This window comes from Myxine glutinosa, chromosome 1, assembly GCF_964187855.1.
Source record: "Myxine glutinosa chromosome 1, kmMyxGlut1.1, whole genome shotgun sequence".
In the NCBI taxonomy this organism is placed as follows: Eukaryota; Metazoa; Chordata; class Myxini; order Myxiniformes; family Myxinidae; genus Myxine; species Myxine glutinosa.
The window spans coordinates 321,340,486-321,366,296 of record NC_136261.1 but is presented as its reverse complement, the minus strand read 5'-3'; the positions used below and the strand labels follow the sequence as shown (position 1 = coordinate 321,366,296).

Here is a 25,811-nt window from a genome sequence, read left to right as displayed (position 1 = left end):
GAATCCGACTATGGCGGCCATTTTGGGCGCGTTCTTCCAGCAAGCGTTTTGTTTACCGCTTACAAAGCAGTTGATACGGAACGTCTGGCTTGGCAAGCGATAGCAAGCGGCTTGCTTACGGAACACACCCGTCTTCTCTTTCTCTTTGATGTGTCACGATGCTCTAAACAGAAAGTCGGTGCCGCCGAAACATCTTCCTGAGCAAGGGTTATACTGGGTGGTTTGCCATTGCCTTCCCAGCAGTAGTTAAGGCAGGAATTTGTTCATGATGCCGGCGATAGCTCACCTACTCTTCGCGACAGACGTCAGTTTAACGTCCATCCGAGGGACGTCAGACACGTTGACGAATTACCCTGCCTGTGAAACAGCTGCGTCGGGATTCGAACCCAAGCTAGATATCTTCGGCATATCAATATGCGAGTGCGCGAACCTCTCTCTAGTCTAGGTATGGCTAGGCCATCCTTCCAGCGCAAAAGCTGTTATTGAAAGATTAAAAAACAAATCGTTTAATATATATCGTCCTTCGTCAATTATAAATGATGTTGCTCTATAATCTGTTGTTAGTTATTAATTACGTTGACATGCAGACAATAATAATCGTGATTATAAAACCCGTGAAGGACAGTCTTTAAAGACTGACGCAGCGTGATGACGTCGCATGCACTTCCGGGTTTCTGACGTGAGGCGACGCGATCAACGTGATACCGATGGCCGTGGGGATGTTCACCTTGGCCTTGCGAATTGCTCTGTCTATGGCCGGTTCGCTGTTCGGCGTCGTGTGCTTCGCTCTCTGGGGTTTTTATTTCAGGCAGGAGTACACGGCAGCGTCCGGAGGCCTGGCCGGTACGAACACCGCTGTTTTGTTTATCTTTGTTAACGACGTGCCTTCCGGTACGTTTGTATTTATAACGTGCTCTGAACTGAAACGTTTTAAAAGTTTTTGATTAGCTCGCTCAGTTCCTTTTAACTAACACGATAAAGGATAGCGAATGTCATCCCCCGATTTACATTAGTTATTATGAGACGAATTGATCCATGTAACGTCGTTTCACTAATGTCGTCGTTTCACATCACTTTGTGCTTTTCCAGAAGTGGAAAGACTGTCATCTTCGACTTCCTCTAAATATGTTTGCATGTGACCGGCTGGTGCACTTTATAGGACCGTTTTTTTTTTTTTTTTTTTTAATTAAATTAAATATACTTTACTAAACTTTTAACTCTAAACTTTTAATTTATTAGAGTAACCGACTTTATATCTTACAATAAAAATTTTACAAGGTTTGTTTCATCCAAAGACGATGCAGGCACCTTACTGATATGTTGCACGTACAGTATGAGTAGGTCTATACCACCACCACTACCACCACCACTACTACTACTACCACCACCACCACCACCACTACTACTACTACTACTACTACTAGTACCCGACTGCAAAGCCGCAATGAGCCGGCGAAGCCAAAGCCTCTTGCCACTATTTTACCCATCACGATGGCATCAGTAGGTTAGGTAGTTGGTAGTAGGTAGGTGTAGTAGGTACCGTACCTGGTAAGACTTGGTAGAAGAGAAGAGCAGACAGTCCTCCCCAATACCTACATACAATAAATGTCACAAGAAGCTTAAGGAAGTAACTATACGATGTGCTAGCTTCGGGCCTATTTTAAGAAATTTTAACTGGGCTTAACATACGTTTTCACAGTATGTGTGTAGTCTTCTAACTTCAGTCGCTGTCAGGACTGGTTCTCTCCGGGCACTGCGGCTTCCTCCGCCAGAAGAAGTTAGCTTGCAGTAAGATCAGTGCCGACAGATCAGACGATATCGCCGTTTCAACGGCAATGTGTGACTATCGTTAATCAAACCGTGTCGATGGCGCTGATTGGCTGACCTAAGCTGATCGCTGATTGGTAAGCTCACAAAATTTCGCAAATTCAGACCTAAAATGACGCCATTTGCATTCTGGATGAGATTAAAATTGATAAAATTTACTTCTTGATTAATTCGGTGAATTCCGTCTCGACTTCGGATATTTCCGGCCGTGAAAAACTATCCCCTACGGCCACGAGATTTCTAAAAAATAATTCTTCGTCAATTTTAGAATATTTGATGCCGTTTTCACCCTCCGAAACGCGTAACAAGCTTTAAAAAAATATTTTTTCAAATGCTCGAATCTCATTGGTTTTTCGAATCTCATAATCTACTAATGTTGTGTTTGGTGACGATTTTCGTTGAAGATAATGAGGTTGGTTTTAAAGTATTTTAATTACAAATTAGAGGTACATAAGATTGTGAATCAAACAAAGACGGGTGAAACAAACTCCTATTGAACTTTTTTCAATTTGTTATGCATACTTCCGCATCCGCAAGATGGCGGCCTCCATTGAGCGATTTGGTGCGTCACAGCTTCGGAATTCTCAAGCCAAGGAATCCAGCATAATCTGGTTTTCAACATGATACGTACGCGTTTATTCACAACACCTGCTTCGCCGGCTACTACTACCACGACTACCACCACCACTACTACCACCACCACTACTACCACTACTACTACTACCACCACCACTACCACTACTACCACCACCACCACTACCACCACTACTACTACCACTACTACTTTAACCCTAACTAAACTGGGTGATTTTTATTGTGGTAAATTTTTTCAAGTTGCCCGTAATCGTTTTTCACATTAAACCTCGGTTTTTCCGATGTTTTTTGATGAAATTCATTCGAATTTGATATTAATTTCATAGGTAAATGACTCATTTTTGAGATTGCACCCCTCCCTCCCCCATCTCATTCATCACAGGGGCAATACTCCTGGCTTCCACCTGGTAGAGTAAACAGTATATTGCACTGATTAAGGGTATTTTAAAGCTATTTCAATTGTTGACAGACACAGGGCAGTATGTCGAATCATACTAACATAATCATAAGACTTTAAACAAAGAAAAAAAAAAACACTTCTTTTGGGGAGCAACCCCCCCTCCCACCCCGTGTACCTCAGACCCCAATTTTTCCAATGCCTCGAGCAAACATTGGTGCATCACTCATGATGAAAGTTGTTGTGACGTTTCATCAAAATTGTGTGTGTAGGTTGAGAAAAAAGCAAATCCCTATTTTGGGGGGCAACCCCCCATAGACAACCCCAGACGCCCGATTTTTTAAATGCCAGGAACAAACTTTGGTACAACACTGGTGATTAAGGTTGTGGTCAAGTTTCATCAGAATTGCATGTGTAGTTTCTGAGAAGAAAGCAAATAACTATTTTGGGGGGAACCCCTCCCTCCCCCTGACTTTATATCTTAGGATAGCGAATGTCATCCCCCTATTTACATTAATTATTATGAGCCAAATTGATCCATTTAACGTCGTTTCACTAATGTCGTCGTTGTTTCACGTCAAAAATTCCTCCCCCCCTGTATATCCCCAATAGGGCAGATTTTATGAGATCTGTGGAAGGGAGAGGGCTGGGCTGGGGTACACGGGATAAGCAAGATGGACACTTCAGGGGATTTCAGGAAAGAAAACGGGGAATCTGAAGGAGGTGGATTTGGGGTGTATTAATGGGGGTAGAAAAGATCAAGGTTTTGGATTGGGGAAGATAAGAGATGGTGGTGAACAGCTGTTTCAACGACCTGGAGGGACGAGTGGGATTGAAGGGAGTGGTGGAGTTTGTTCCAGAGGCGGGAGAAAAGAGGAATGAAGGAGTGAAGGTGAGCAGAAAGTCTTGATTTTGGCAATTTCACCAGAGGGTTGCTGGCAGATCTTGTGTGACCTGCAGGAGTATTTGGGGGACAGAGCACAGACAGAGCTGGGGGAGCGATGCTGGATAGGAGTTGGTAGAAGACAAAGACCACCAACCTACCTGAAGTGAGAGAGTGAAAGGTTCTTGGAATCGGCTTCTTTGCAGGAGCTTCCAATGATTCTGAATGCTTTGGTTTCAACAGCGTGAAGACAAGCTAGGTGTGAGGCAGGAGCACCGGCCCAGAGGGGGGAACAGTATTCCATTGAGCTGCAGATGAAAGCCTTGTATGTGGTGAGGAGCTCAGGTGTGCCAAGGAAGGACTTTGCATGGCGGAGGATGCCCAGACTTTGGACTGGCTTTGGAGGCTTTGGAGGCCAGCTTGGAAATGTGGTTTTCCCAGGAAGGATCATGGCAGACGCTTGAGTGTCAGAACTTATTGGAGAGGATTGTTGGGAAAGTAGATTGGAGGGTTGTCCAGACGGTCTTTTTTGAGAGACAAAGTGAGATTGTGAAATTTGTCAAGATTGAAAGACATCTTCCACTTGTTTGACCAGTTTGTGATTTTGTCCAGGTCTGCAGAGTGAAGAGGCTCTTGCTTGTCGATCTGAGGAATGAGAGATGGAGCGGCTGAGAGTGGAGTCATCAGCAAAGAGATAAAGATTTTTCCAGAGAGCTGGTGAGATTAGAAACAGCACAGGGCCCGGAACTCCAGCCTGGACAGGAAGGGGTGATGAGAGAATTCCATTCAGGACCACACGTTGACTACGACAGGAGTGGAAGTCTGTGGGCTAATCGTGGAGAGTTCCATGGATACCATAAGAGGAGAGTTTGGTGAGCAGGGCGGAGTGCCAGACCGTATCGAAGGCACGTGATATGTCGAGGGAGACGGTTCTGATTTTCCCTGATTTTGAGCTTTCCCTGATTGATTCCGGCCGTCGATGGTCCGATGAACTGGAAAATTTGCACACGCATAGATTACGTATTATGTAATGAACGTGATGTTAAACTATTTTTTTCAGATGTTAATTTGTCTAATTGTTGGCTAATTCTCTAGTATGTCTTAGACAACATGCTAAAACATCCAAAATATATTACAGGCCAATTAATTGGCACCATCAGTGTCCTCATGCATGTACCCCTTATTAACATGTGCAAAAATTGTAGGTTTTTATGACATGACTGCTAATTGTCATTTGACACTTGAACGGTAAGTCTGATTTGGACATGAGTGGCATCAAAATGCGTGCAAGACCCTATAGAAAAAAAGTCGTGAGAGGAGAATTCGAAATCCCCAGCAGTTGCAAAAAAATGTCGGAGGGGGTGGGGGGCTCCCAGGCCCACCATGCTGCCCTCCCATTGCAGTTAGGGCTAACCACCCCAATCATTCCCACCTTCTTGTAGGGTTTGCCGATTAGTGGTTGAACGCTTGGCATGCAAGCAATTATTGAAAGAAGGGCTTTTGAAGTATAGGCAGTGCTATCTTTGACGTGACGGTGAATATTATAGCTCCTGGGAAGGAAATCTCATATGAAAAATATGGAAACGATATATTAATCCGTTTTGGCAGGTGAAGGCTATTCCATGCGGCAGATTGCAGCTCGATCATGTTTCAGCAGGAGTATGCAAGATGATGATGAGGAGGAGGATACATGAAACTGGCATTGCTAACAATAGAAATGGTCAAGGAAGTAAGGCTAAACTGACAAGCTCTCCAAAAATAGTGTTAAGTAACTCAGGGTATGTTCTCCATGTGATAGATGACAATCCAGTAGAGAACTTGTAGATGTCTGAGCTGAAAATCTGGGTGTTGCTGTTTCTTCAAGAAACATAAAGTGGTCTTAACGGATGCAGAGCTGCCTGAAAACCTTTGCTGAAGAGAGGAAGACAACTCCTTTTTGCGGACGATGCATATGGCTGCCAAATCAGTTTCCTTGGCTGTTGGGCACGATCCTGGATTGGTCACCACTCTGACGCAGGATGCTTGAATGGCTCATTCATCCCAGTAAGCTGGTACTCATTTTGCAGACCTCGAAGGGTGACAGGCTGAGGCAACCCACCTGGTTTTAATTCAACGGCATGACATTGTCTTGCAGTCAGGACCTTGAGATCTCAAGCCAGCCACCTTAAGCGATAAGCCAATGCCAGGCTTTCTGAAGAGAGGAAAAGTGGGCAAAGATTTATTCTTTTGTATTTGTCTCCTTGCAATTCGTCTGTGTAACCATTCGTGTTTGTGACGTCAGCCTTGTCATGGAGAATCACTTCGACCTAACTGTGGTGAGCTGCCAGCTTGACAAATGGCCCAACATGAGCCCACGAGCCTTGCAGAACAGCTCAATAATACATAGGACGCTCTGCACAGCTGAGTTGGTCACGCTAAAGTTGAAACTCGGTGCTAAGCTTCCACGAGGATCTTCATTTTGACATGAGAATCTGCCTGATCATGACTTTATAAGATGTGATGTGATCCCAGCGAAGTCATTTCAACAATGTATTTCTCCTTGATCTTATTCTATTGATTGTGTCCTCTCTACCACACATGACTATCTCTCCTTTCTTGCTCTTGGTCAAGTCAATCTCCCTGACAAAGGACTCAACCCAAAACAAATTGCAAAATATTTTTTTCACTGGTACGTGTTTCAGGGGAGCCCCAAAAAATAAAAATAGTCTTTTTACAATAACTTTGTAACCAAACATCCAAACATACTTTAAAAGGTGTCTATATCCATGTTTTGAGGGTCAAGGGACCCAATTCAACGAACCAAGGAACCGTTCACTTGATGGTGACGAATCGCTTCCAAAAAAAAAACAAAAAAAAAAACATTCGGATCTTCACCAAAATCGAATCGATTTGTCGTCGCACAACCGTGTACCTGGTGTACCCCGGTTTAGAATAGGTACACCGTATCCCTGCGTGTCGTAAGAGGCGACAAAAAGGGTTGGCGTCAGGAAGGACTTCCGGCCATAAAAACATTGCCTCAAAAAGAGAACCATGACAATTACGACTACATATGAGCAGGGTACAGTCCGAAGTACCCCGTGGGGGACCCCACCCCCTCGTCAAAACTCAAGGTGGGGAACCCGATCGAAGCAAGGGTGGAAATCATTCCATTTATGACAACGAAACGTCTGATGCCCGACGTGGAGATCGGTTTCTGAGATTTGGGACATGGAATGTAGGGACAATGACAGGGAGATCAGGAGAAGTGGTGGAAGTATTGGTCAGAAGAAGAGTGGACATGTGTGCAGGAGACGAGATGGAAGGGAAGTGGTGTGAGAATGGTGAAGGGTAGGCAGGGACAGAAATACAAGTTTGTGTGGCAAGGGTGCCTGGAGGGCGTGAATGGTGTTGGTGTCCTGTTTTCTGAGGACTTTGTAGACAGTGTGGTGAGTGTGACTAAAGTGAGTGAAAGGTTGATTGTGAAAATGATGATTGGAAAGCTCTTTGTGAACATCATCTCGGGATATGCTCCGCAGGTTGGTCGGAGCGATGAAGAGAAGGACAAGTTCTGGTGTGCTATAGAGAAGCTGATGGAAAACGTGAAAGATAAGGAAGTTGTTGTGGTAGGAGGAGACCTAAATGGACATGTGGGGAGGAGTATGGACGGTTTTGAGGGAGTTCATGGGGGTTACGGATATGGTCTGAGAAATGGAGAAGGTGAAAGGATTTTTGAGTTTGCTGATGGAACTGATTTGTTGATTTGTAATACTCAGTTCCAGAAAGAGGATAATAAGCTTGTTACAATGTAACAATGTTACATACACGTCAGGTGGGTCGATGACAACCGTTGACTACCTGCTGGTGCGTAGGCGAGATAGGGGGCACCTCTGGGACACAAAGGTGATCCCGGGGGAGGAGGCTGTTTCACAGCACCACTTGGATGTCTGCGACATAAGGGTGAAAGGTGCGAGGGGAGCTCGGCGGGTGAAGTACCAACCGAGAATGAAGGTGTGGAGGTTGAAAGAGGTGACAGTGAGGGGGGTATTAAAAGAGAGGCTGAGTATGGTGGAGGATGATGTGGTTGAGCTTGAAAGTGGTTGGATGTCAATGAAAGATAGTCTGTTGGGAGCTGTTGGTGAGGTATGTGGATGGACAAAAGGACCACCGAGGCACTCGAACATGGTGGTGGGATGATGAAGTTGGAAAGAAGATTGACGAGAAGAGGAAGAAGTTCAAGGAGTGGCAGAAGGCGAAGGGTATGGGGGCAGAAAAGGCAGAGCATGAAAGTTATAAGGCAGCCAAGAAGGCTGCAAAGAAAGAGGTAGCAAAGGCGCAGGAGGCATGTAGGAAAACGTTCGAAGAACGCTTGGATTCGGAAGAGGCTCAGAGAGCAGTATTCAGGATTGCAAAGCAGATAGCGAAAGAGAGGTGTGATGTGATGGGGCTGAGTTGCTTGAAGGATGAAGTGGGACAAATCGTTGTGGACCCAGATGGAATTAAAGGAAGATGGAAGAGATATATGGAAATACTGTTGAATGCAGATAATGAATGGGATGGCAACATAGAGAGTAACCCAGTTTTAGGACCGGCAGAGAAGATAACCGAGAAGGAAGTGGAGGAAGCGATAAAAGCAATGAAGAGTAGAAAAGCGGGAGGGCCGACGGGAGTTGTGGGAGATATGCTGAAGGCAGCGGGAAATTGGGGTGTGAGGAGAGTGACAGAGATCTGCAATCTGGTGGTGAAAGAAGGCCGCATTCCAGTGGATTGGGAACTGAGTACCCTCGTCCCTCTATATGGGGGGAGGGGTGACCCTCTGGACTGTGGCTCGTATCGAGCGATAAAGTTGTTGGAGCGTGGAGTGAAGGTATTGGAGAGGAGGATGGGGAGGAGGGTGAAGATTGACGGAATGCGGTTTGGGTTTGTGCCGGGAGGAGGAACGACAGACGTGCTTGTTATTGTGGAGCGGTTGCACGGGGGGGGGGGGGGTGTATGGAGGGGAGGAAGAGGTTGTTTCTTGGGTTTGTTGATCTGGAGGAAGCATTCGATAGGGTTCCACGTGAAGTCGTGACATGGGCATTGAGGAAATTATGAGTGGAGGAATGGTTGATCAGAGTAGTGATGGCAATGTACAAAAGAGCGCACACAGCTTTAAGGACGAAGGACGGGAACAGTGTTGAGTTTGAGGTGAAGGTGGGAGTGCATCAGGGGTCGGTACTAAGTCCCCTACTATTTGTAGCTTTGATGGAGGTGCTGGCTCAGAACGTAAAGGAGGGTTTACCGTGGGAGTTGTTGTATGCAGATGATCTGGTGTTGATTGCAGAAAGTACGGATGGACTGAAGGAGAAGATGAACAAGTGGAAGGAATGTATGGAGACAAAAGGTCTGAAGGTGAATATCGGAAAAACGAAGGTGATGGCAAGTGGTAAAGAACTGGGAAGTGGCCGTGTGCTGTGTGCAGGAAGGGTGTCTGAGTGAATTCCATTCAATGTACAATGTGCGTTGAGTGGGTTCATCAAAAATGTAGTGGTTTGGGAGGGTCATTGGCCAGTGTGGCAGCTACATTCAAGTGTAAGGTGTGCACAGAGAGAGCTGCAGATGGAGGAAATGTTGAGTTGGATCTTGGAGATGGCGTGAAGCTGGAAGGTGTGAAAAATTTTGTTGCCTTGGAGACCTGCTGGGTGGAGAGGGTGGATCGGACTCGGCTACGGTTGCTCGAGTGGGATGTGCATGGAAGAAGTTTCGGGAACTGAGTGGCGTGCTGATGAGGGGAGTGTCGTTGAAGCTGGAGGGGGGGGGGGGGGGGTGTGCTGCATGTGTGAGAAGTGTTATGATTTATGGGAGTGAGACATGGGTACTGAACGTAGAGCAGCAACAAAGGCTGAAGAGGGTGGAAATGCGAATGGTTCGGTGGATGTGTGGAGTATCGTTGAGAGAGAGGAAGACAAATGATGAATTGTGAAAGATGATGGGAATAGAGCCTGTGATGGATTCTGTGAAGAGAAACAGGTTGAGATGGTTTGGTCATGTGTTGAGGAAGGATGAAAGTGACTGGTTGAAAAGAGTGATGGAAATGAATGTAGAAGGAAGTAGAGGACTGGGAAGACCGAGAAAGACTTGGCTAAAGATGGTCGAAGAAGAAATGTGGGCAAGGGGGTTAACAAGGGGAGATGAAGAAAATAGGGTGAAATGGAGAACATTGTCTTGGGGACCGCAAGGCTCACCCCTGCTCTTGCAGGGAAAATGTCCTTAAAATGCCTGGTTGTTGTTGTTGTTGTTGTTGTTGTACAACCGTGTCCACAAAGTTTCGTTCAAATCCGTCCATAACATTTTGGGATATCGTGTTATATGTCGTTTTTTTTGTCCTATCAATGATGAAGAATCACTTCAAAAATTCTTGCATCTCGATCTTCACCAAAATCGAATCACTTGATCTGTGTCAGATACCTAAACTGTTCACCAAATTTCGTCCGAATCCATGCACAACTTTGAGATATCTTGTTCACAGAGAGACAGACAGACAGACAGGGGTGAAAACAAATAATCTCCATCCACTTTTGGTGGCAGAGGTGATAAAGATTTAAAGAGGTTTGAAGGTGTATAAATAAATTAATTCTGGGTTTTACCGCCGTTTTCCGCATGGTCTATTACACCTGTATTACGTGCTATTACATCAGGATGCACCCCTTATTGAGGGAGTGAAAAGGGGGGCTTTGCCCCAAAATACTCCAAATATTCAAAAATCTTTTTCTCAGAAACCGCCAGACAGATCCAAACCAAACTCACCACGAGGCATCGGGTCCATGCCCTAACCTTAAGTTGGGCTCCTCATGGTCATATCTACCCATGGAAAGGGGGCCACGAGCCCACTCCCCGAATCACTCGTTTTCACTATAACATCTGCACAACGACCTAAATGATACGGACCAAATTTGGTACAATGCATCATGACAGGAAGATCTCATTGGGGTTGTATTCCCCATCTGGATCTGCCCATTTAATTAGGGTAAAAGGGGGTTTGCCCCAAATATTGGTATTTCATTCAAAAATCTTCTCAGAAACTGATGACCGGATCCAGACCAAACTGGCCATGTGGCATCGTGACCATGCCTTAACCTTAAGTTGTTCTCCCCATGGCCGTATCTCCCCTGGAAAGGAGGCCACGGGCTCCCTCCCTTCATCCCTCATATTCACTAAAACGTATTTTCCTCACAAACTACATGGCCGATTATGGATCAAATTTGATATGATACATTAGTAGAACATTAAGGTCTCATGGGCTTGTGCTCCACATTTGGATCCGGCCCCTAGAAGAGGCTGCAAAGGGGGGTTTTGCCTCAAGTTCAGTTAATTCATTTTAAAATCTTCTCAGAAGCCATGGGAAAATAGCTGTCAGTCCCCATGGGGCTATTTATTTGATTATGTTTTCCCTGCAGTATATTGTTACGTGCGTCGGGCATGAGGACCTGAGTCCCAAACGTCACTCCCGACAGACTAAGTGTGTTATAGGGTGACTGATGTCAGCGACCAAGTCCTATCCCCAACCCGCCGGGCCAAGGCCCGCAAGCTGGGTTGGAAGCTTGAACTTTTGGCTTGGTGCAAAGAGTTTAAACTGCCACACTGGCAGCTCAGGGGAGCTTGCAACCTGATCCGAAAAATGTCAATCAAACAAAATGAAGAACAATAAATTTACTTCACAGAATGCAAAACGATACAATAAGCAAATAATATAGGTATGCCGATGGATTTAATTGATAATGACAGATTGAAACAATCAACACAGGCCACATACAACCGATATGAAAGGCCGACACAACATCCACACACAACACTATCTAACCCAGGGAAGGGAAGGGAAGCAAAGTAATAAAATATTTGTGTGGCTGACCCGTTTTCTTGTTAGGTGTGTTTGCGGCATGGGTGTTGGTGACTCATGTCATGTACCTGCGAGATTATTGGCGTACCTGGCTGCGGGGCTTGCGCATCTTCTGCATAGCAGGAGTTTTGGCCCAGGTCGCGTTCATTGCTGCTGCCATTGCATTCCTCATCCGGGCAGCACATCCCGATGACCCCCGTGAGTAGGACTATTAAACTGTGCGACCCTTCCTTTTGAATGGCTTTGTATATGAAGTTACAAAAAACATTGTAGAGGACGCTATACACTGTTCTGCAAGACCAAGTTGAATGAAGGTTGTTGTGGAAATTGTACTGTTGTACTGTTTACATCATTATACATACGTTATACATACGTTTACATCATGAAGGTTGTACTGTTTCCATTGTTGTGGAAATCATTGCTTCACCATTAACCATGTGACTGTCAAGTTTAGATTTTTTTTAATTTTTTTTTTTAAACGTTTGGTGAGCGAGGAAGGCACGTAGCTAATGAAATCCCCCCTTCCCTCCGCCAAGGTACAATTCTGCCCCCTCTAGAATCTGACCAACCAAAATCATTGAGCATTTGGCACGGGTTGAGGCCTGACCATGGTCTCTGGTTAAAAAAAAACACCTAAACTTCAGTGACGAGACAGAGACTTTGTGATTGAATGCAAGTGGTGTAAACTGGAAAAGGCATCGGGTGGTGTACCGGTGTATTTTATTTTTAGGAGGATTTTGGCTCTACCTTTTATCACACCAGAGTCCACATATGTTAAATGCATCAACTCCGGTATAAGGGGGTACAATTTTAATTGCCTGGCTCTTTTCTCGTGTTCTCGAAGAAGCACTTGTCTCCAATTGTTTGGATGTTTTTTTTTTTTTTTAAAGAAATGCCCTTCTTGAATTTGATCCCCTTCCACTTCCCCCTCAGATGCTCAACCTGCTTACAGGCCTTGGGTGGAGGTTATGTTTTCACCCCTGTCTGGTTCTCTGTCTGTCTGTGTGCAGGCTATTTCAAAAAGTTGGAAATTAAAAAAAGTTCGGATGAAATTTGGGGGAATGTTTGGGCGTGTGACAAGGACAAAATGATTAGATTTTGGTTCAGGAATTAGAATATTCGAAATAAAGAATTAGAATTAGAAATTAGAATAATTAGAATATTCAAAATTAGAATAAATTCAAGAATTAGAATTTTAAAAGTGATTCTTTACCATTGAGAGATAGGGCCAAAAACGATATTTCAAAAGTTATTGGTGGGCCTTTGGTTAAGGTCTGAATCCAAATCGGTGGGATACAAAACGTAAACTAATCAGCCTGGTGGAGCTATGCGCTCTAGAGTCCTTCAAGTTTGACATGATTTTAACAGTCTTCAAAGACAAAGTGAGGTTTTCGTCTGCAAACCAAGTGTTTTCATCAGAAAGAGTCGTATTTTTCTGTTTTATCTGTAACCAAACGAATTCATAGTCATTCCTTTGTGTGGATATGTTAAAGGAAACTGGAAATTGTTAGTGGACATGAGGCGTTGGTTTCCACCCTCCAAGTTGTGCCAAGGGTAGAAAGGTTGTTTTGAGTTGTTCATTGACTCAGGAATTTTTATTGACTCAGCGTGACACTTGGTAGCCACGCACAGGAGTATTAAACTGGGGATTTTAAAATTTCAAGCTTCCATCACACTTTCTAAGTTTCTTCTTCGATCTTGTTTTGAATACCATTGTGATTGGAACAGTTATGAACACATGCAACCTAGGGAGAGGGAGAGGGAGAGGGAGAGGGAGAGGGAGAGGGAGGGTGAGGGGTGCGGTAGGGTGGGTGCTTGGGATAGATACAGGAAGGAGAGGATGAGTAGACCAACATCACAATAGAGATTATTGAAAATTGAAAGGCCATCAACCTGCTTGTAATGCGTGGGAAATATACGTCAGGATTTGGCCTGATGGTGAAAGATGTCAATAGATCAAAGAGCTTTGCAGTTGACTGCAATGACAGGTACAATCAGGGGTGTGCTGCACATTGGGGCACACAAGTTGGATGTTGCCAAATGGCCTACACGTGTACCTTTTATGTTGCATACAGAGCCGAGTCCTGTGGACGACATAGTCCACTGAAGGGATCAAGACATAACAGGACAAAAGGAGCAGTAGAGAGAGGGGGAAACCCCAACAGCAGAGTTGAAGGCCAAGATAGATAGAGGGAGACTGGGACAAACAATGGATTTGGGGGGTGGGCGGGGGCAGGAGAGGTTGCTTGGGATGGACAAGATGGATACAGAAGGAAACTCCCAGGAGGGAAAACTGTAAATTTTAAGGGAGAGATTGGTGGATGGGGAAGGTTAATGAGGATAGAAAATATCATGTTTTTGAATTGGGGATGATCCGAGATGGTGGAGAACGGCTGTCTTGAAGACCTGGAGGGAAGAGTGAGCTCGAAGCGGATGTGGAAGTTGGTTCCTTCGGTGGGGGAAAAATAATTATTTTTATGCCTCCATCAATTAAGTTCCCCAGGAGGCATTATGTTTTCGGGGTGTCTGTTTCCGTGTCTCTGTCTGTCTGTCTGTCTGTCTGTCCTGTCCTGTCTGTCTGTCCGTGCGTCCATCCATCCATCTGTGATAGATTTTTGTTACTGTGATAACTTAATAAAAGCTGAAGGGATCCAAGTCAAAATAAGTATGTATAATGATGCAAAGATGACTGACTAGATTATGGAGTCAAGAGGTCAAAGGTCAGAGGTCCCATTAGGTAAAAATTCTGTTGCTGCGCTAACTTGTGAACCAGTGATGGGATTTTCACCAAACTTGGTATAATTATATATTATGATGCAAAGATGAACTGATTAGATTTTGGGGTCAAGAGGTCAGAGGTCATGTCAGGTAAAAATGTGCTACTTGAGAACAGCTGAAGGGATTTAAATCAAACTTTGTATGCGTATGTATAATGACCTAATAATGTGAGCGGAGCCATATCGATCACTGTCACGACGTCAAGAAGTGTCGTTGTTGAAAATTATTTATATTTTTGAAAGCTTTTCTTGAATTGTTAATGAAAGCTTTTCAAAACCTGCCGAATGACCCATTCCTTATTGTCTCTTCCTCACATCTCACTGTCTTTTCCTGGTACACCTCCAGCAATGCCAAACATGAAGAGTCTTTACTGGGCAGCATTACTCAGCTTTCTTGGTTTATTCTGGGCATTGAACCTGAGTTTCTACACACACAGGTACCGGCACGAGTTTGCTGAGTTTCGACTCCTGCTCGACTTCTGAGGTCACGTCGCTCCTTCACAGACTTTTTCTGAGTGAGAAAGGATTCCATTCATCCATCATCCAAAGTGCCCGACGTTATATTACGATGTTATTGTAGTTTTGCCATTGTTCATTTTTTTTTTTTCCTCAATCTTCCTAAAGAATGCTGTGAGGTTCATTCTATGTAATTATTGTCTACGCTCGAGTGTTTTATCATCTAGGTACTGCCTGCTTGTTGGCAGGCATCAGGGTCTACTTTCTGTACTTGCAAGTGTTTTCACATAAACTATGCTTTGAGCATCACTCAAAAAAATGTTAGCCAAACAAAAAGGTTTTCCCCATTCGCCTTTTTCACTCCTGTACATGAACTGTTATTTCTGCACTGATCGCGATTATCCGCATTTTTTTTTTTTTTTTGCAGAGATTTCTGGCCGTTGTATGCATAGTAAAAGCACCTAACCTCAGCTTGCGATTGGAGCTGTTGGATAATTTATTTAAATAGGTCTTTTTTTCTTTTTTTGACTAAATATATATATATATTTATATATATATTTCTATATTTATATATATTTATATACATATATAGTTGTCGTGTTGGATTTCACTAGTTTAGAGAGGTCTTTTCTTCGAGATGCTGTACCAGCTTTGCTTTGCGTTCATCGTTTTATGTCCAAACAAAATAGGGTGTTTTGGTGGTGAGAATATTCAATTTCACATCCCAGAAGGTGTGGGTTTACATCCAGCTAAGGACAACAGTATTAAGGATTTTGGATCCTAGCTTTTGGAAACTGCACAATTCTGAGGAGAAATACTGTTTTGCTCATGGATTGTCAGTAATAACCGAGCTATCTAGCGAGGACTTCAGTCCATACTGCGGTTGATCTATTGTCCCCATGGCAACGTGTTTCTGTGTCGGTCATTTACTGTCCTCCCCTAACCAAATATAATTTTCTTTGATTAAACCAATGGGTATATTTTAAAAGCGCTTGCACTCAAATGTTTAAGGCTGGCAGGATAGCCGAGATGTATGTGCACTTGCCTCTAGGCTGTCTACTCTGCGACTTGATCCAGCTATAAACCATCATGCTGGTGCTTGCATGCAAGGTGAAGCATCAATGAGTGTGTCGTCCATTGGAAGGACGTTAAGCCAAATGACCCGTTTGACAGCACTGGCCATCGGTAGATGTTAAAGATTGGGTGTAAACACAGGCGAGAAGGCTGAGGCGACCATGCCGACCACTATGCCATTCTTCTCGTCCGGCCAAACTCCTGCGATGAGCTGACTGCTGGAAAGCTGTAAAACCACCTTGCATAACAGTTTCAAAGACATTGCTTCTGCAGCACTGACTGTCAGTCAAGAGTGCAGTACGTTGGATTGATTAATACTCGTGTTTAACAACCTGTGTGTTCCATTGCATATAGAATAGTTTTTTCTTTTCAAGATTCACAACTTTTTGTACGGATAGAACGTTGAAGTTTTTTTGGGTGCCGTGGTAGTGGGGAGGGGGGGGGGGTAACACGGAACGGGGGGTGGGAGCGGGTGTGGGAAGGGGGGGTTGGGTGGATTTGTGGTGTGTAAAGTGAGGATTTTGATTTGCAAAATGTCTGGATTACTCTGGGTGATATTTTGATGCATTAAATTAATTTACTTTCTCATTGCCGTGAACTTGATATTTAGCAAATATCGTTCAGTTTATTAACCGATATGAATGTTTTTATTGTTTAAAAAAAACAAACAACTGAACTCCTTTTCTGTGTAAATGTACTTCGAATGTATTTGAAAGGAGATCCATGCGTTTGAACAAAGCTGAATGTTAATCTTTGATCATGCCTCACTGGAGAGAGTGGTTTGTTCTTTTAAAAAAGAAATCTGTTGAAACATACTGGTATGTCAAATCTTCACCTTGCATCCTTGCATGGAAATATACCTTCAAGCAGCAGGTGAATTTCCCATATATTTTCCATGGTTCGCATGCTTTCTACCTGATTAGCTGGATTTTCCTCCCAATTTGATCTTCCATAATCGCGTTTTAAATTTGGGAAGGTGTTACAAAAATCACATCTCTTGGAATTGGACCGTGGAAAAGGTTGCTCTACATTACAGATAGAGTAAAGAAAATGCGTCATGTTTCCCAGCCATCTTGAATGCCATTCAGAAGTGTCTGAATGCCTTCCAATGACAGATGTATGAAAGGACATGCACTGCAATGCTTTTTGTATTTTTCAAGAAGTTTCAAGAAGTGATAACATGTAAATGTCAAGAATTGAAAACATGTAAATGTCAAGAATTGAAAACATGTAAAATGTAAATGTCAAGAATTGATAACATTGTACAGTCACATGAAAAAGTAAGTACACCCCATGTAAAGTTTTGACTTTTTCAACATATTTCAACATGCAGCTATTTGATCTTGATTTCAACAATATTGATAGATAAAGGTGATATAATATAACAAATATCATGAAACATTTACATTTTGTAGTCCATTGTATAATTTAAACAAACATAAATGCAAATTTCGCATGTGGAAAAAGTAAGTACACCCTTGGCTCTTATAGGTGGTATTGCCCCCCTTTGGCAGAAACAACCTCAAGTAGGCATTTCTTATAACTGTCTACCAGTCTCTGACATCGACTGGGAGAAATTTTTGCCCACTCCTCCATGCAGAATTCTTTCAGCTGTGTGATGTTTGAGGGGTTTCTTGCATGCACAGCTCGTTGCAAATCCCCCCCCACAACATCTCGATGGGATTTAGATCCGGGCTTTGACTTGGCCATTCCAGAACCCTCCATTTCTTTCTTTTCAGCCTCCTTGGTGGATTTACTGGTATGTTTAGGATCATTGTCATGTTGCAAGGTCCACCTTCGGTTGAGCTTCAACTTTCCGACAGATGGCCTCACATTATCCTCAATCACCCTCTGGTAAAATTAAGAATTCATAGTGGATTATATGATGGTGAGCTGCCCAGGCCCTGATGCAGCAAAGCTGCCCCAAACCATAATATTTCCACCACCATGCTTTACAGTTGGTATCAGGTTCTTGTGATCAAATGCTGTCTTTGGTTTTCGCCAAACATGTCTTCTGGTACTGTGGCCAAATAGCTCTACTTTTGACTCATCTGTCCAGAGCACATTGTTCCAGAAGTGCTGGTCTTTGCCAAGGTGTTCATTGGCAAACTTTAGTCTTGCCCTGATGTTCTTTCTGGACAGCAAAGGTTTCCTCCTGGCACACCTCACATGTAGATCAAATTTGTGCAGCCTCTTTCTAATGGTAGACTCGTGCACTTTGACATCAACAGTGGCAAGAGCTACCTGTAGGTCCCGTGATGACATTCTGGGGTTCTTAGAGACTTCTTTCAGCATCTTGCGGTCTGCTCTCTGGCTGAACTTGCTGGGGTGGCCTGGCCTGAACAAGTTGGCAGTTGTTTAGAATCTTCTCCACTTGTAGATGATCTTCCGGACAGTCGAATGATTGATTTCAAATTGTTAGATCTTTTTAAATCCCTTCCCAGACTCGTAGGCATATATAACCTTTCAGAAGGCCTCGGGGAGCTATTTTGATCTCGGCGTGGTGACGCCACACACTTCAACAACAAAGAGCAAACCAAACTAAATGTCAGGTTTAAATAAGACAGGTTCCTCCAAGATCCTCTCCAACGATGTTCTAATCATTTGCACCTGAACTGGTGCACCTGATTCTAATTTTAGGTATTTGAAGTCGTGATAAATGTAGGGGTGTACTTACTTTTTCCACATGCGAAATTTGCATTTATGTTTATTTAAATTATACAATGGACTACAAAATGTAAATGTTTCATGATATTTGTTATATTATATCACCTTTATCTGTCAATATTGTTGAAATGAAGATGAAATAGCTGTATGTTGAAATATGTTGAAAAAATTAAAACTTTACATGGGGTGTACTTACTTTTTCATGTGATGGTACATTTCATTCAAGAAGTGATAACATGTAAATTTCAAGAAGTGATAACATGTAAATTTCAAGAAGTGATAACATGTAAATTTCAAGAAGTGATAACATGTAAATTTCAAGAAGTGAAAACATGTAAATTTCAAGAAGTGATAACATGTACATTTCAAGAAGTGATAACATGTAAATTTCAAGAAGTGATAACATGTAAATTTCAAGAAGTGATAACATGTACATTTCAAGAAGTGATAACATGTACATTTCAAGAAGTGATAACATGTACATTTCAAGAAGTGATAACATGTACATTTCAAGAAGTGATAACATGTACATTTCAAGAAGTGATAACATGTACATTTCAAGAAGTGATAACATGTACATTTCAAGAAGTGATAACATGTACATTTCAAGAAGTGATAACATGTACATTTCAAGAAGTGATAACATGTACATTTCAAGAAGTGATAACATGTACATTTCAAGAAGTGATGACATGTACATTTCAAGAAGTGATGACATGTACATTTCAAGAAGTGATGACATGTACATTTCAAGAAGTGATGACATGTGCATTTCAAGAATTGCTCACATGTAATAATAATAATAATAATTCATTTATTTTGTATAGCGCTTTTCCAGAAGCCCAAAGGCGCTTTGACAGAGTGGAAAACATAATGCATAACAATACATGAAAACAACAATTGCAAAAAGACAAGAATCAAGAAAACAAACAGCAGCGATATACGGCATATATATAAGACAAGAATCAAAAAGACAAGACAAGAATCAATAGGGAAATATTTAAAGCAAAAGGAGGGAGAAGGAGAAGAGATAGTCAGGGGTTAAATGCTGTGGGTTGAATGTTGAATGCAGCGTTGAACAGGTGGGTCTTTAGTGATGTTTTGAATGTGGTGAGTGAGGAGGAGTCTCTGATGGTGTGAGGTAGTGAGTTCCAGAGGGTGGGAGCAGCGATGGAGAAGGCCCTGTCCCCCCAGGATCTGAATTTGGTCCGGATGGAGGGGGTCAGGAGGTTGGTACCAGCAGAGCGGAGGTTGCGGGTGGGAGTGTGTCTGGAGAGGAGGTCAGCCAGGTAGGATGGGGCCAGGTTATGGAGGGCTTTGTATGTCAAGAGGAGGATTTTGTACTGGATTCTCTGGGGGATGGGGAGCCAGTGAAGCTTGTAAAGGACGGGGGTGATGTGGTCACGGGTCCGGGAATGAGTGAGTAGACGGGCAGCGGAGTTCTGAATGTATTGGAGTTTATTGGTGATTTTTGAGGGTGAACCATAGAGGAGGCTATTGCAGTAGTCCAGACGGGAGGTGATGAAGGCGTGGATGAGGGTTTCTGCAGCCGTGGAGGAGAGGGATGAGCGGAGACGGGCAATGTTTTTCAGGTGAAAGAAGGCTGACTTTGTGATCTGTTTAGTGTATTTGTCGAAGGAAAGGGTTTGGTCAAAGATGACGCCAAGATTCCGGATGTGAGGGGAGGTGGATACTGGGATACCGTCGATGTTGAGGGCAAAGTTATGGGTGGATTTTGTGAGCGTTTTTGGGCCAATGATGATTATTTCAGATTTATCACAGTTAAGCTTGAGGAAGTTGATTTGAAGCCAGGATTTTATTTCAGTGATGCAGTTTGTCAGGATAGAGTGGGTGTCGGTGGAGACGGACTTGGTGGAGATGAAAAGCTGGATGTCATCGGCGAAGCAGTGGAATTGGAGACCATGACGGCGGATTAAGTGACCGAGCGGGGACAGGTAAAGGATGAAGAGGAGGGGGCCAAGAACTGAACCTTGGGGGACACCTTGGGGGAGGGGAGCAGTGGGGGATTTGCAGTTATTGATGGAGATGAACTGGCATCTGTCAGAGAGGTATGATTTAATCCAAGAGAGGGCAGTGCCGGTGACGTTAAAGGTGGATTCAAGTCGGGTGAGGAGGATAGTGTGATCGATGGTGTCAAAGGCAGCGCTGAGGTCGAGGAGGACGAGAATGTTGAGGTTGCCAGCGTCAGAGGAGAGGAGAAGGTCGTTGGTGATTTTGAGGAGAGCAGTTTCAGTACTGTGGTTGGAGCGGAATCCGGATTGGAATGTTTCATACAAGTTATTGGCAGAGAGATGATGTTTGAGTTGAGTGGCTACAGCGCGTTCCAAAACTTTTGACAGAAAGGGTAGGTTGGAGATGGGTCTGAAGTTGTTTAGGGTGTCAGGGTTTAGACCAGGTTTTTTTTAGAATGGGGGTAACAGCAGCAATTTTGAGGGAAGGTGGGACGATGCCTGTAGACAGGGAGGAGTTTATTGTTGCAATGATAAGTGGAGATAGAGCAGGGAGGGAGGCTTTGACAAAGCTGGAGGGGATGGGGTCAAGAGTGCAGGTGGCAGTTTTCATTCCTATGAGGAGTTCAGAGAGGTCAGTAGGAGAGATTGGGGAGAACCGAGACAGGGGATGGCAGGACAAGGGGGGGCAGGTGGTTGGAGGGGGAGCGGGTGCGGCGGTGGTCAAGCTGTTGTAGATGTTGTCAATTTTGCGTTGGAAGAAAGAGAGGAAGGAGATGCAGTTGTCTACTGTGAATGACTGGGTGGTGGTGTTCAGGGGGCGGAGGAGTTTGTTTATTGTCGAGAAGAGTGCTTTTGGGTTTCCGGAGCCAGAGTGGATAATTTGAGAGTAGTAGGCAGAGCGGGCGCGGGAGAGGGCATCTTTGTAGTGTTGTATGTGGTCCTTGTAGGCTTGGGAGTGAACTGTGAGACCCGTTTTATTGCGGAGTCTTTCAAGTTGGCGAGCACGAGTTTTCATCAGGTGGAGTTCAGGGGTAAACCAGGGAGCAGAATGGGTGAAAGAAACTGTTTTGGTTTTTACAGGCGCAAGCTGGTCAAGGCAGGAGGAGAGAGTGTGGTTGTAGTAGTCAGTGAGGTCGGAAGGGGTGTGGAGGTCAATGAAGGGAGAAGTGGACATTTTTTCAGAGAGGGTGGATGAGAATGAGGTAGGTGAAAGAGCGTTTAGCTTACGGAAGTTGATTGTGCGATAATGCCTTGGTGTTGGGGCGGGGATGTTGATGGTCAGAGTGATGGCTAAGTGGTCAGAGAGGGTGAGGTCGGAGCCATAGAGATGGTGCAAATTTAATCCAGTGGAGCAGACAAGGTCCAAAATGTGACCACGGATATGGGTAGGAAAGTCGACATGTTTCATGGCAGATTATTTAAATTTTACATGGAAATAGCGTTTTGTTCAAATTTCAGTCGTATTGTATATATGATGTTACTCAGGGCGCTCTTAAACTTATACAAACGATGTACAGTCGTTCAAGATGTCAAGACGTTTTTTTTCCTTTTTTTTTTTCAACACGTGCTGGGAAATTCACCAATTTGCATTTGCTGCTTTACATTAAAGGATGTGGAATGAAAAATGTCCTAATCGGATCTAATAATCATCAGTTTTTTTGTTGTTTTATTAACATAGTTTTGTTTCTTTCACCATGTCAAGTTTTGTTCAGTTACATTGTTTTTGTTTCACATTTCAACCTGTAGACACTTGTTGTGCAATCTATGTAAAGAAATCGCACTTCCAGTTCTCCGAGGAAATGTAAAGTTCGCTGATATTTCTGATAAATTGCATACTGTACAAGTATTTCTTCAGATATGTTGAAGGTCAAAAGACCTTTCAAGGTTTGAAGGTGTTTCGTCAAGAGACCTTGACCTCTGACGGTCAAGAAGTGTCTTGTTGCTTGTGATTTTTATGCAGCAATCGCAATACATCCATCAATATAATAGCAAGTGACCATCACAAGTGTACTTTCAAAAGATGAAAAACTTGCATTCCACATGACAACATTCTGGGTTCTGTTTTCTACAAACGAAACGCCTTGCTCTTCAAATGTCTTGGACATTGTATGTGTTGCCCAGGACAAGTGGGCAAATAAAATTCATGTTTACCAAGTATGTAATTCTTTATTTTACTGTATTAATTTAACTAGGGGAGACGGGGCGCACGGGGGAGAGCGGGTGTCTCACGCGCACGGGGGAGACGGGGCGCACGGGGGAGAGCGGGTGTCTCGCGCGCACGGATGCACAAACTCTACCCACCTCTGGGTGGGTAGAGTTTGTGCATTACTTGCTTAAAAAGTAGTCGGTGCAGTGCAAGAAGATTCTTGATGTTTGTGTGGTATGCGTCTAAAGAGCGTAAAGGTCTTAGGCTCTAAGCGGTATGTTCCAATCGTAGTTAGGGTTTGAAAAAAAAAGAAAGAAGTATAGTCTCGATATTGCAAGAGTGCAACTGCTTGTCTGATCGATGTGTGCAACTTTAGACATAGGAGGGACAGCCATGGAGAATATTTTAGTTACTAGTGGGGTCACCCATGGGAATCCCATGGACATGTGACATTTGGACATCTTCATTTAGATGCTGCACCTGCACATTCAGTTTTACAAAATGGTTGCTGGCAATTTATCAAATCCACAGATGTAATCTACACAATATATTTACTTCTGATAACATGTGAGCGGGTCTCGCGCGCACGGGGGAGAGCGGGCGTCTCGCGCGCACGGGGGAGAGCGGGCGTCTCGCGCGCACGGGGGAGAGCGGGCGTCTCGCGCGCACGGGGGAGAGCGGGCGTCTCGCGCGCACGGGGGAGAGCGGGCGTCTCGCGCGCACGGGGGAGAGCGGGCGTCTCGCGCGCACGGGGGAGAGCGGGCGTCTCGCGCGCACGGGGGAGAGCGGGCGTCTCGCGCGCACGGGGGAGAGCGGGCGTCTCGCGCGCACGGGGGAGAGCGGGCGTCTCGCGCGCACGGGGGAGAGCGGGCGTCTCGCGCGCACGGGGGAGAGCGGGCGTCTCGCGCGCACGGGGGAGAGCGGGCGTCTCGCGCGCACGGGGGAGAGCGGGCGTCTCGCGCGCACGGGGGAGAGCGGGCGTCTCGCGCGCACGGGGGAGAGCGGGCGTCTCGCGCGCACGGGGGAGAGCGGGCGTCTCGCGCGCACGGGGGAGAGCGGGCGTCTCGCGCGCACGGGGGAGAGCGGGCGTCTCGCGCGCACGGGGGAGAGCGGGCGTCTCGCGCGCACGGGGGAGAGCGGGCGTCTCGCGCGCACGGGGGAGAGCGGGCGTCTCGCGCGCACGGGGGAGAGCGGGCGTCTCGCGCGCACGGGGGAGAGCGGGTCTCGCGCGCACGGGGGAGAGCGGGTCTCGCGCGCACGCGGGAGAGCGGGTCTCGCGCACACGGGGGAGAGCGGGTCTCGCGCACACGGGGGAGAGCGGGTCTCGCGCACACGGGGGAGAGCGGGTCTCGCGCACACGGGGGAGAGCGGGTCTCGCGCACACGGGGGAGAGCGGGTCTCGCGCACACGGGGGAGAGCGGGTCTCGCGCACACGGGGGAGAGCGGGTCTCAGATCCCCCCCCCCCCCTAGTCCTCTCTTCCCAAGCAGGTACGGGCACATATTATGGGTAATTGAACTTTTCTCTTGGAACAACAGTGTAAATCCATCCCCTTGTCCTGTTCATTCATTTGTGAAATGTTTCACAGAACAATATACGCATGGTGATGTCATCGGACTCGCACCGCAATGATCTTCAATATTATCCGATACTTCATCCGGATTCTTTACAGCTGCTCTTGTATAGGTTTGCTGAGCACATTACCTTCCAATGTCTTTGTTGCTCAGCATCCCGTGCAAGTGTGGGTTAACGTTCATTAGCGGTCTCGTTCTTTTCCCTCATTTTATTTATTTTGGAGATAGCATTTACAAACGCGAGTGGCAACACCGCAACACGTAAACGATGCTCCGCCCTTCTCCCCAAGTGCAGAGTACCTAATTGCAACTTTTTATTTTGACTATGTCTAAAGAATGAAACATTCCGACGATATAAAGAATACAGCTCAAATGAAAAAGTCTCTGGGGAAAAAAAGTCTTTTGGATGGTGTATAAGAACATTTGGACATTGCACATTTCTGTCCCACGAAAACCAAAGTTACTCTTTTCGTTACAGCATACAAAATGACATTTTTTTAAAATTAAAGATTTCAAATAAACTTTAAAGTGTACGTGCACATAGCTTAAAATATGAACGAAAAAATATCTCGGCAATTTCCCGTCTGTTTATTTATTTATTTTACATCTGTGAATTCATGGGTCCATGTATACATGAAATGGAGTTTGTTTATTAATCCTGGATGTGAACACGATGCATCCTTGGAAAGTCGTGCGAAAACAAAGAAAAAAAAATCTTAAACATTTCACGATTTTATTCGCTTTAGCAATGAAACGTATCTTGTTTGGGCGGTGTATAATCACGCCGAACGAAACAGGCATTGCCTGGTTGCCTTTGCTTTGAGTTGTAATCAAAAAGTAATTGATGATCGAAGACGTGTTGATTCAGTGGTAAAATGCACATCACAGGCCGATCGTAGGCCAATGGAGCCATGACTTCATTTTTAAACTTGAAAGTATCGAAATTTTTTCGCTTTACAAAGTAAAAATAGATTAAAACCAAACGTTATCAATAAATATTGTATTACATAGTTAGTTTACATTATTATGTACATTTTTGAAGTACTGTATTGTTTAATCCCATGGTTGGAAAAGAATTGACTCGCTTTAAACAAACTCTGTACGTACACACCAGGAATATGTAAATATATAATTTGACTTCGGTTCGATTCTGAACTTCAGTATTCAGTCGCTGTACTTTTACTAAGTAATAATATAAATAACGCAGTCCTGAGACCGTTCTCTCCTCTCCCTCTCTCATTCCCCTCTTTCCTTGTGCCCACGTAACAGTCAACACATTCAAAACGGCTGTTGGAATACATGTCACCGATTTTCTCAACTTTAGCTGAAACTGAGACTCGATCCATCCTATCGACCGTGATGGTGAATTAGAGTGGAGATAAAGCCGTGAGGGAGACTCAATGAATGGCCTTTACTTTGTGTTACAGGCTTTTGAAAATGCATTTCGTTCTATAAACGGTAACTTTAATCGAATTTTATTCCCGTTTTTTGCAACCGAGTCGAAACCATGTCAGCGACTGTGAAAAATGAAATGAGATATCGAATTAGAGTTTAAATAAAACTGTGTGGGAGAGTAAGAAACTGTGGGCCTA

General features: G+C 44.5%; 1 protein-coding gene and 1 long non-coding RNA gene across 3 annotated transcripts; both read left to right on the top strand.

The window, feature by feature from the left end:
* The first annotated feature begins 665 nt into the window (after positions 1-665).
* LOC137411111 (heme transporter hrg1-A) lies at positions 666-15,255 on the top strand. Of its 2 annotated transcripts, none has more exons than XM_068096563.2 (3): positions 666-843; positions 11,581-11,751; positions 14,677-15,255. In XM_068096563.2, the coding sequence occupies exons 1-3, from the start codon at positions 708-710 to the stop codon at positions 14,811-14,813; spliced, it is 444 nt and encodes a 147-aa protein (XP_067952664.1). In that variant the 5' UTR covers positions 666-707; the 3' UTR covers positions 14,814-15,255. The 2 variants fall into 2 exon arrangements, with proteins under 2 accessions (XP_067952664.1, XP_078625795.1); XM_078769669.1 differs by having other exon boundaries at positions 14,768-15,049.
* Positions 15,256-17,498: 2,243 nt separating this feature from the next.
* On the top strand, positions 17,499-22,655 carry LOC144889358 (uncharacterized). The gene is made up of 2 exons (XR_013621707.1): positions 17,499-19,293; positions 21,890-22,655. It is a non-coding gene; the product is annotated as an uncharacterized LOC144889358 (long non-coding RNA).
* The last annotated feature ends 3,156 nt before the right edge of the window (positions 22,656-25,811 follow it).

Excerpts from the sequence above, each read along its gene's own strand:
- LOC137411111 (XM_078769669.1), top strand. The coding sequence starts at position 708 with ATGGCCGTGGGGATGTTCACCTTGGCCTTGCGAATTGCTCTGTCTATG. Across the intron at positions 844-11,580 it reads AGCGTCCGGAGGCCTGGCCG|GTGTGTTTGCGGCATGGGTG; the intron begins GTACGAACACCG and ends TTTTCTTGTTAG. Across the intron at positions 11,752-14,767 it reads AGCACATCCCGATGACCCCC|GTACCGGCACGAGTTTGCTG; the intron begins GTGAGTAGGACT and ends CTACACACACAG.